Source organism: Chenopodium album, chromosome 18, assembly GCF_948465745.1.
Source record: "Chenopodium album chromosome 18, dcCheAlbu1.1, whole genome shotgun sequence".
Taxonomy (NCBI): Eukaryota; Viridiplantae; Streptophyta; class Magnoliopsida; order Caryophyllales; family Amaranthaceae; genus Chenopodium; species Chenopodium album.
This window is the reverse complement of record NC_137851.1, coordinates 9,098,384-9,110,545: the sequence shown is the minus strand read 5'-3', so window position 1 is coordinate 9,110,545 and position 12,162 is coordinate 9,098,384. Positions and strand designations below refer to the sequence as shown.

The 12,162-nt window shown below is 33.3% G+C and overlaps 1 protein-coding gene across 1 annotated transcript; it reads right to left on the bottom strand.

Moving 5' to 3' along the window:
- Positions 1 to 3,061: 3,061 nt before the first annotated feature.
- On the bottom strand, positions 3,062 to 10,809 carry LOC145591421 (ATP-dependent 6-phosphofructokinase 6-like). Its single transcript, XM_081647865.1, has 13 exons — positions 10,584 to 10,809; positions 8,687 to 8,733; positions 8,509 to 8,548; positions 8,219 to 8,281; positions 7,995 to 8,132; positions 7,052 to 7,210; positions 6,888 to 6,941; positions 6,460 to 6,528; positions 6,191 to 6,320; positions 5,172 to 5,428; positions 4,442 to 4,487; positions 4,179 to 4,333; positions 3,062 to 3,887 (listed from the first exon to the last, which is right to left on the bottom strand). The coding sequence occupies exons 1-13, from the start codon at positions 10,677 to 10,679 to the stop codon at positions 3,681 to 3,683; spliced, it is 1,461 nt and encodes a 486-aa protein (XP_081503991.1). The 5' UTR covers positions 10,680 to 10,809; the 3' UTR covers positions 3,062 to 3,680.
- Between the last annotated feature and the right edge of the window lie 1,353 nt (positions 10,810 to 12,162).

Below are 12,162 nucleotides of genomic sequence, written 5' to 3'. Positions count from 1 at the left end.
AGCCCTAACGGTTATCTACTTATGTATGTAATTTAATTTCCTTATTTTTATTGTAATTTTTTTTTGTTTGTGGTCCACAATATATAGATGATAGACCTTTAAAAGGAATTTTCTTGAATATCCTTAGTGAATAAGCCCTTTTTGTAAGAAAGAAAAAAGGAGAAAGTAGAGTAATATATTAAGGGATGCGTCGTGCGTGCATGCCCTACAAATGAAAGGGAAAAAGAAATGAAATAAATGACGTAAAAAAGATATGAAGGAATCTAAAAAAGAGAGAAGAGTCGGAGTATAACTTTGTTTTGGGCTTCTTGATGATGTGGAAAGTGAATCAAAAACATGCAAACAGACAAGTTTTATTATTTGCTTTAGCTTGCTTTAGTCCGCTTTAGCTTTATTTCATAAGGATTATTTGTTACAATTTGGATTTGTGAAATAAAAGGTTGTTGCATGTTGTAGTGGCCTGGGAATAAAGAGGTTGCTCGTGTTACACTCAAACATCAGATTATTAGCAGCCCTTAAAGAAAAAAAAAAAAAAAAAAAGTGAAGGAAATTTAGGGATGTGTTCAAATTTTGTGGAGAAAAATGTACTCTATTGATAAGAGGTTTGAGAGCTTAGCAGAAGAGGATCGATGCAATGTGTGTAACTGTACTTTTGACTCTAGGGGCACAGATTAAACATTTTTAAAAAATCGGATGTATAATAAAATGTTATACATCCACTTTAAATTAAAGTCACCTTAAAATGATCAAAAGTAGTTACCATATATATAAGTTATCCTGATATAAATTAAAGAGTTTTATAAATAAATGTTATCCAAATTCAACAAAATTTACTCTAAATTCAACAAAAGTTATCTCGATATACAGTAATATTATAGTAATATATCGGATGTATACAAAAGTTTTTGTTCTATTTTTAACGCTTTTAGTGATACTGGCTCCGTGTGGCTGTGCCACACATAGTAATCTTCACTATTTATTATTAACCACACTAATATTTAATTAACAAAATTTATGTCTAGGTACTCGTAAATCTAATTGCAAAATAAGCTAAAAAAATATTGTAATTACAAAATCAGAAGAAGATTGTATCATACAAAAGAAAAATAAGGGATTATTACATACACGATTAACATGACTAATACATAAAAATAATTACTAATCAATCACAAAGTTACATATTTTCAGTATGTAAAGTAGTACATTTTATTGAACACATTTTATACCAAAATTGAAAAAATAGTTATTTAGGGTTCCTTTGGCATTGCTGTGGTTTTCTGTTTTTTGATTTTTTGTTTTCTAAAAGTATATGATATGTGTCCCATAATGAATAAAAAATTATATAAAATTATTAAAATTATGATAATTTTGAAAACTGACAACAGAACAGTGGAAACACCTTTTTCTTGTTTCCTGTTTTTGGTTTAAAAAAAAAATAGAAAAGCTTAGAGTAACTACGCACCTTAACTATGATAGCGAGACTTCTCTTCACTGGAAACTGGATCAAAGGCTGTAAGAAAAAAAATCTATCCTTTTCTTTCCTCCACACTAGAAGGCTTAGATATTCGACCTGGTACATCTAGGACCCGTTTAAGCGCTCTCCGTCATATAACGGAAGCGTTGATTCAAGAACGGGGGAACGGCCCGTTGCCATTTCAGTCCGGTAACCGAGAGCGAATTTTTAAATTCCTCTGGTTACAGCGAGTTGGACCTTGATATATAAAAGAATATTGAAACGTAGAATTCGGATATCAGAGCTAGAAGTGTCTCGTACTAGAGGTACTGAAAATCAAAACTGATGCCAAACAAGCTCTTAGCTAGTCACTTAATTTTTTTCTTATGTAATAATATCCAAAGTTATTATTTTGTATTATGTATTTATTATTGCAATAGTGTTGATGAAGATTGAGAAGCTTTTGAAAAAAATAACAAAATTGTAGGGAAAACTTTTAACCAAGAGATAACAGGTGTTATTCCTGTTTTTGACTTTAGTATATACTCCCTCCGTCTCCTTTTGATAGTCGCTTATGGGCAAATTTTAGTCCCAAAATGTTCACCCCATTTGCTTTTTCCAACAACCATTAATATTTATTTTTTACCAAAATTTCCTCCAATTTGCAACAATATTTGTGTAAATTTAACTTTCCCATGTAAATTTTGTTTTCTCATATACTTTTATTACTTTCTCTCTCTACTTTTTTGCATACCTAATGTTAATTTACTTTTTCAATGTACTTTTACTATTCTTATTTGTGTTTATTAATTTCCGTGAAAAAATCCCATAAGGGACTATCAAAAGGGGACGGAGGGAGTAATAGTTATAGATACAAAGCATGTGTCATACATGTGCCATATTAGTCATAATAGCGTGCATGAAGGTCATGCAAATATGCAATATATATGAATTGAACTATTGAATCTCTTAGAAGAATTGGTAATGCACCATAATAGTTATAAAAGGGTGTCTTTCTTCTTCAAGTTGCATTCCTTTTCAAAACCATGATAGGTGTGGTATAGCACATAACCCTGTTGTTTAAATTAGGGCCTGTTCTAATAGACTGAAATCAGTTGAACTGAACTAAACTGAATATTTTATAAGAGAAGGAAATTAGGAGCTGAACTGAACTGAACTGAGCTGAGCTGAACTGACCTGAACTGAGCTGAACTGACCTGAGCTGAGCTTAGCTGAACTGAAAATAAACGTATGAGAACAGACTCTTAATCCATCACCATTTTCTCAATGCCTTAGAACCTGCATATAATAGACCATGTACAATATTACGCGCTACAAAAAAGTTCAATGTTTTCATGGTCAGAAAACTTAAACCGCTATATCATCATTTAAGTTCAGCAACTTTCATAACTTGATTGCTAAGTAGACAAGATTGTAGATATTGACAGTTGGGTCTCATAATTACATTGTATCAAACAATAACAATATATACATAGATTTATGACTAGAGAGCAAATTGTAGGTTCCATCTGTTTTATTTTCACTTTGAAATTCATACAAATTCTCCTCATTCACAAGACAAAAATCAACATTAACATATACTTCGTATAATAAATCATCATTCATCAATACTCCGATCCTACAGCCTTTCAAACTCCCACACCCTTTTCAAGACACTAAGTTTTGTTTGGAACAATTGTTGTACTGAAATCAAAAGATGTATACAAGTTCACTGATTTCGAAGATAATTGCACTGATAGGAGAAGCAGGGCTCAACCTTTAGCAAAAATCCCATTGAGACCCGTAAAATCACCGAGCAGGAAGACAAAAGCACATTGTCTTGGATTTCATTCCTAGCCTCTTCTTAGATTTCTTACCTACCAAATGGGAAAAGAAGAAAAAAAAAGACTTATTTAATCTAAGTGACTCAAAGAATTAGGATTTGACACAAGCTGAAGTACAGGATTCTGTTATTGTGTCATGCATGAAGAATGTATGCAGAATTGTTTTTAGTTTTTACAGTTCTCTCCCTTCGATGGCTGAGCAACACTCTTCTCTTCCACAGCATTGCCTTTGCAGTTCTCTCCCTTCGATGGCTGAGCAACACTCTCCTCTTCCACAGTATTGCCTTTGCAGTTCTCTCCCTTCGATGGCTGAGCAACACTCTCCTCTTCCACAGTATTGCCTTTACAGTTCTCGCCCTTTGATGGCAGAGCAACACTCTTCTCTACTGCAGAATTGTTTCTACAGTTCTCTCCTCTTCTGCAGAATCGTTTTTACAGCTCTCTCCCTCCGATGACTGAGCAGCTTTCTCATTTTCCTTGGTGTTGGCAACTTCTATGGCCCCCAAGAAGCTTGGTTGATTGGTCGATGAAAGAAGCCTAGCCCACATCCTATCGGTTATAACAACCTGATTCTGTTGCTCAGTGATGCGCTGCATACAATTCAAGGCAGCATATGTCATCCTAGAGAAACTATAGCTAAAATTCTATGCGGATTTTTGTATGGTGGAAAAGAGCTAGCCACTTGGGGTAACCAAGTTAGCTATGCAACCATCTTTACGTAAATGAGGCCAAGGTTAAAATGCACTGAAAAAATTGAAATTTGGCCTCATATAAGGAAAATAAAGAAAATTGGAGCCACTTACTATGCGCAAAAGTTTTCATTTAAATCCAAGTTTCTGAATTTGGAGAAACACTGGTCATATACTAAATACAGAACTCACATTGAAAGGAATATACGTTTGCCTTCCATTAACAAGCCCAACTGTGAATCCTGTGAATCCTGCCATAGCTCCATGTACAGCACTTTGAGCAAGATGTGTGCAATATACATTATCAGATGCGTTACTGGGAACAGCACGGATCATGTAGGTAGGATCTGCAAACAACTAGCTCGAGTCATTTTCCTTTCCGTGGTTCTTTTTTAATCTGTTTTAGAATGGACTATACCCTAAATAATGAAGTATACAAAAACCAGATGACTGACCTATATATTTTAGATTTAGAACCATTTTATTTCGCGTAAAATGTTCCTACAGTCATAAACAGGAAACATTAAGAATCTAGAAGATTAGCATAATCCTTTCATCATAATAGAAGTTAGTTCACTAGTTCTCAATACACATGCATTATAGGCATAACTGAAATTGATATAACTAGTACAATTTGAAAACAATTAAAGTACTCTCACAGTCTCATCTGTTACACTGATCCATTTATGCAAGATTAGTATCACACAAGGTTTGATAATGTTAAAACATGGCAATAAAGTCATAAACAGATTTTAAAGAGTTTTCATCATTTCACTAAGTAGCATTCAACAAAGTTAAATCTAGCAAAATAAAATCAGGTATCAAAAAGAAGTTCTAGCGATTCACAACTTAGCAAATTAACAAAGAACTAGTCCCTCAAGTATTTAAGTTAATTAAGAAGAGAAATCATAATGTGATGCAAGCACCAAAGCTGAAAACACAACAATTATAGAATGGCTTTGTAAAATTCAAAGAAACATGATTGAAATTCATCAAAAACATTGCATGACATGTGGCATGTTCCATGTGAATATCTAGGGCTACCTACCTAATACATACTCGTTTCAATAAGTGAGATAAGTATAAGATCACAATACGCTACCTAATCATGTCAAATTAGCCAAAAAAATGTAACCATTTTTAGCACACATGTTCCAATAGTGTGAATAACATGAAGATACAAACCTTAATTTTATGTGACATCCACAGGCCAACATCTTTCAGCAACTTGTTCCCTGAAGCATCTTTCTCATTCCAATTTTGTGATAAGAGCTCCTGCCCAGCTCCTTCAGCAATTACGATGACTATATGCCCATTTTCTTTGAGTCTTTTCTCAATGTATTCAAAAAGCCCACCCTTGCCTTCAAGATAAAAAGGTGACTCGGGAATCAAGCAACAATCAACATCTCGACTAGCTAGAGTTGCAAACATTGCAATAAAACCTGCGATTAGAAAACAACTCCGTGAAGAGAAGTAAGAGAGAGGGAAAGAAACAGAGTTAAGCCACTGTCAATGATCGATTCTGATTATATATAAATGTTTCCAACAACTGCTGAATGACACAGGAATTATTTGAGCATGCTCCTAAGTCCTAATACAAGAAATATTTAAACTAGACAAATGAGCATGAATGATTTCAAAAAGCATCATCCTCTTAAACCTCAAAAAAGGATGCAAGAAAGAAGACTGATTAATGAACAGGATCAACATTATAGATTATTAATTATAATGCCTCATTGTAAAAGTACAAGAGCCTGAAAATAAACATGTGTTTCACTAGTATTATGTCTAGTAGGCAGTGGTCATGTTGAACATTCTATACACAGAGTTTACTTTACTAGTTTACTTTACTCTGGATTGACTTACTCAAAGAACCTTGGAGAAAGAAAATGCCTACATAATTTGGAGAACCTCCTTTAATGATCAGCTTGAAATACAAGATTCTTAATCAGAACAATCTTGCTTAGGTGATTAAATAAGGCACAAGTGAGCAAAAAAACGTAGTATGATATATAACAGCAGATAAATGATCCTAGTAGCAAATCTTATACCAAGATGATTGCTAAAGCTTAAAGACACTAACAGATCGAGAGGTACCACCATACCAGGAAAAGAGACTTGCAAATACCAACTTTTCAGTATTTCAAGCACACAAAATTTTCCATTATAAGTCAAATAATTTCAATAAAAAAGAGATAACTAACCACTGTAGCAGCCCATCAATTTCACCAGACCAATACCATTCTCCATGCTTTCAGCTTCTACATGGGCAGCATTTATTGCACGTTGAGCTTCCTCTACAGCAGTATCAAAGCCAAAAGACCTATCAATAACCTGGAAAGGACAAACCATAACTCCATAAGGCATAAGCCAAAGCAATCATATTCAATTATTCAATAAAACCAACATCTAAAAATAAGACACATATACCAGCTAGAAAACAATAGAATGAGTTCAAAATACTGCTAAGTACCGGAATGTCATTATCAATCGTTTTAGGGATTCCAGCAACTGCAACTTTCAGGCCTCGTCGTCTAATTTCCTGCATAATTACATATATCAGAAAGCAATAATATTTCGGGCATACATCAATAAGCATCTTTAATACACATTAGTCAAAATCTGAACAGAATCAACAAGGCTATCATACCATGACCATTTAGTTATATCTTAAACTATTTTAAAGAAAATATATATCATGCCAGACAATTTTTATCATCCTATTGGCATTACATATGGGTGACTAGAACATCGGAGATCATTTATCAAATGTTTAAACTTTTGTTATTATAAAGAAGGTAAAATAAGTAAATAACAGAATTCCAGTTTGCTATCTAAAGATGCCACCATTTAATAATTGACATACTTAACAAATAAGCCTTTGTCACTAATAAATGGTACCTCATAGATCACAGCTGCTCCTTTCTGTGTCCCATCACCTCCAATTATGTAAACCTGAATAGTTCAAAGACACGTTAGCTTAGCACCACAAAATGTATCACAAAGGACCTCCAGCCTAGTAAATGCAATTAAGCTTACAAGAAAAGCATATTATCACTTAATACCTGGTTTATTCCACGGTCTTGAATGCTATCAACTATTTTTTTGGTATCATGACCACCTCGAGAAGTTCCAATCACTGTACCACCGCGCTTATGGATGTCATTGACAAACTTAGGGTCGAAAGGAATAGTATTTTTAGCATAAAAACCCTTATATCCTCCCTAAAGAATATATTTCACTTTGTCAGATGATAAGATCAGTAACAGATACAAGTACATCATTCATGAGCACAAAAAACACAAAGTTTCAACACACTGGATGCATAATGACCATGATTAAAAGAATTTTTAGAGAGTGTCAGAATAAGTATTCCATAAGTTGATTCTAATTGTTCAATAACACTTAATACTTTAAAAAAGGAACCCCATATTAACAACAACACAAAATTCAGCATTCATGAAAGAAGAAAAACACAAAAATGAATGAAAAAATAATCTCCTTATTAGCAAAGTATGCTTACAAACTTACCGCAGATTTAAGACACCGAATGATTAAAGCAGTTGATATAGATAAAGAGTTTCACACCCTCTATTTTCCAAAGAAAAGACTCATATCAAAACCACAAAACTGCCACACCAGGTTCAGGCATCTAATTTATATTGCAAGCATAAAAACATCGCGTATCAAAGGATAGATAAAAAAAAACATATGTAGTAAATCCAAATTGTTGGACATAAACTCAATAAAAAAAATGATGCAGCAAGCCAGTTACAAAGGATCTTAGCTCTTGAAGCAAAATTCATATTATCTATGATTTTTTCAGCACCATACAGCCACAAATGTTCAATCATATCTAGTTTTGTTTTCTTCTTTGCTCCTTTACCTGGTTAGGGCTATAAACATGATACCATAAAATACAGAAGAATCAAACCAACTGATAATCATGCTATGATGACATGAAGATTGGAAAATCACCGTAACTTACAAAAGACTTATCATACTTACATTAATTCCAATAACTTTGCTGACACCATACATGTGGTAGAGGCCGCAGACAATTTCTCTGATGACAGTGTTAAGTCCAGGGCAAAGACCTCCGCATGTCACAATGCATGCATGCACTTCACCAGAATTAAAGTACACCTGGGCTATGAAAAGGTTTTGATTTTTTTATGACATCCAGAAAATTACTCCCACATCATCTACATAACAGGCATCAGAGAATGTACCTTCTGCCTTGGACCTGCACGCCTGAAATGTATACCCCTTTGCGAATCCTTGTGAACTACTACCTAGAGAAGGAAAAATAAAAATAAAAATAAAGCTAGTAGCTCTTCTTCTTTTTTTTTTAAACAAAAACCAACACTCCGTATTAACTTTCAAGACCTCATCCTAACATATTGTACAAATCACTTGCACGCTGTCTGGAAAATATCAGAACATCCTCTGCAGTGGAAATGTTCATATGTAAACTACTATGGCTATGTGACATTGTGACAAATATATATACGGGAAATACCTTCTGTATCACCGTATCATCCTCATGAACAAAATATTGCCTGAAAAAAAAAAAAAAAAAAAAAAAAAAAAAAAAAAAGAGAGAGAGAGAGACAAAGAGAGATAGATCAATAGCTTGTAACCCAAGCTTGGTAAGAAATTTCATTTGTAAAGGAGCCATCAGCAAGGAACTGGCTTACCTAACAACTGAATAGGCAGGATTATCTTGTAAAGGATTGAGGTAGGTCTGCAAACAAGGTAAAACATGTAAGTAAAACAAGAAAATCTGACTATAAGTACAAATTAAAACAATAACATAAAGACAGATTAAAGTCATAGGCACACAAATCTATAGCATTAACAATTAAGTGTCTCATTGTGCTGTAGATTAACCGCAACAAAACTATATTTTTTATTCTTATTTTGGTTATGTTTCATATATGATTCTGATTTCTATACATGACACAGAAATATAAATTTTGAAGTTCTCTTCACAGTCCAAATTATGCACAATGGTTGAACATATGGCTCCTTGTGATTAAAAATTGAAAACACCACATTCAATAATTATAATTCTCACTCTAACCATTATACTTTGAAAAGAGCTCAATGTTCAGGGGAATCAGGGCTGTGCTATAGTTGTTCAAGCATTAGCTTATTCAAACAATAATACAATCAATCTAGCACCAATTTTCCTCGAAGGAAAAAGAAACTATTGTCAAGGGAGACAGATGTATTTTCCTCAAGACTTGACATACCAACGGCTTCTATGTTATATAGGTATGCTATAGAATAACTCTGTTAAGTAAAGCACCATCCCCTTGTAAGGAGGATAGCACAATACACATAACTACTTACAAATATTCCGCTACATTGTGAGACTTTACATAGTGGAAACTTTATAGTGCACAAAGTAGCAATCTCTTGTGAGCCCCCTCACAGACATTGCAACCTCTAAACTAGCAACATTATGAACCCGTATCAGCATTGGAGCACACTTTTAATCCTACAGTCAACAAAACAGAAGATAGATGCTAAGATGCATAACAAAATCAACCTCTTATGAGCCCCTTCACAAACGTTGCAACCTTTAAACTAGCAACATTATAAACCCGTACCAGCATTGGAGCACACTTTTAATCCTAAAGTCAACAAAACTGAAGATAGATGCTAAGATGCATAACAAAAGCAATCTCTTGTGAGCCCCCTCACAAACATTGCAACCTTTAAACTAGCAACACTAAAAACCCATACCAGCATTGGAGCACGCCTTTAATCCTACAGTCGACAAAACAGAAGATAGATGCTAATTAGATGCATAGGAAAACGAAGTGTAATTGTAAGGGACACATTGATCATTTAAAGGGTGCTTTTAAGATCATTAACAAATTCACTCTAAAAATATAGGGAGCAATTCGGAACGTTAGATGGTACAATAATCCAATAACCATTATGCACTTATACTTTCTCGTGATCAAATGTCTCATATCATGAATTCTCTATAATGTGACCAAAAAAAACCTCCTAATTATGATACTATCCACTATAATTTCGATTATGGTTACATAATCATTGACGTTCCCTGTGATAATTTATGTCTTACCATACATGCCTCGATCAATTAAATTGTACATAATATTAACCAAAGTCCATGATATAATTATCCAATATAATACTCCGTAACATTTCAGTGAATTTCCTATAAAATACTCAAATATCCATGATATAATTAGCCATTACAATAGTCAAATCCTTAAAAAATAAATCCACCGAAATTCATGATATATCAGCCATAATAACAAAATTTCATTCAAATTCTCAAAAACAGCACCAAAATTCAGTTTCTAAATTGCATGAGAATTAGTTCAACAAATGTTAGGAATGATGAGTAATAACAAATTTCAACGATATCTTCATGATTACACACAATGCCAACTATAAATCCCGTAATTTTGACTAAATCAACCCAAAATCAAACACAATCAATCGTAACACATCAAATTATTCACAATGATCAACCATAAAATTACACAAAATAGAATCAAATTACAAAATTTAAAATTCAAAAAAAAAAAAAAAAAAAAAAGGAAAACGTACAGGAAGATTGGGAATGTAATCTGATAAATGAGGAACATCTTCAAGGAAGTATCCATTTTCGCCATTGACGACCTTCATGTGGACCTCATTCTCCATTTTCTCTTTCCTAAAATTTTTCGACGGAAAGTTGTGTAAAAAAAACAGGAAACGACGTTTTTAGAACGCTTTAGAATTTGGGCGCCTCTTACTGAATTTTTGTAAGTGGGGGAGTACTCCTTCCACAAGAAAACCAGTTGGCAACTTGGCACTGCCGTTGAATTTTTCTTTACCATTATGGTAAAATTTACAATTTATAATTACGGGTTTGTTTGGCATCGGTTTTCAGATTTTATATATGAGATATCTAATGAATTAAAAATTAATCAAACTTATTTAAATCATTAAAAAAACTGAAAATCAAAAACGATGTCAAACAAGCCACTGTATCAGTTTTGGTAAAGTTATATTGTACTTTGTAGTTCGTACGATGATGACTAATACTCGAATAATTGAGCTATTGTCATGCTTAATTTAACTATATGAAATATTACAATTTTGTAGATGTAAATTATTTTAGTTGGTTAAAGGATTGAGGATTGTACTCGAGAATTCGAAATTAAAATCAAATTTCGTAACAGCGTTGCTCATATGAAAAACAAATTGTTAAAAAAATTAAAAGGAAATATACTACGTACATACTATTGTGGTGTTGTAGTGAAAAACCACGAGTGTCTACTTCACAAGACTGTAAGATTTCTTTTATGTTTCAATATCTTGCTTAGGTAGGGTTAGCGAGGACGCCCAACCCCATTGACTTTTGTAAAGTTGTTAGATAAAATAGATTAGTTACTATAAGTTATGGCACATTCAGATAATTAAATTTAAAACTAGAAGATCGAGTGATTAAACAGATAGACCTTTTTTTGTCAAAGAATGATCAAAGATTTAAGATCAACCTAATTTATGGTCTATTCACTTCAGCTTAATTTCAGTTCAGTTCAGCTCCAATCAGTTTAGTTCAGTTCAGCTCCAATCTGTTCAGTTCAGCTTAACTCCAAATTTCCTTCTCTCATAAAATATTCATTTCACCTCTATTCAGTTCAATTCAGTTGAGCTCCAAGTCAGTTCAGTTCAGTAAATGTGAATAGACCCTTATTTTAGGTAAAGCTCTATCAAGGTTCAAACATTGTACCTTGTGAAAAAAAAATATATATATAAAAACAAAAGAAGGTGAAAAACTATCTTTGCATGATCATACCTATGGCCAATCCATGCAACAAAATCATGGGGGAATTTAAAACTAATTACGGAGTAACATTTTTTTGGGACAACAATATTGCAATAAGATGACACACTTAGGGCCTGTTCTCTTACGTTGAAATTCAATTCAGTTCAGCTGAGTTCAGTTCAGTTCAATTCAGTTCAGCTCGGTTCAGTTCAGTTCAGCTCCTAATTTCCTTCTCTTATAAAATATTCATTTCAGTTCAGTTCAATTCCATTCAGTTCAGTTCAGTTCAATTCCATTCAGTTCAGTTCAGTTCAGCTCAGTTTAGTTCAGTTCAGCTAAGTTCAGTCAATGAGAACAGACCCTTAATTGCCA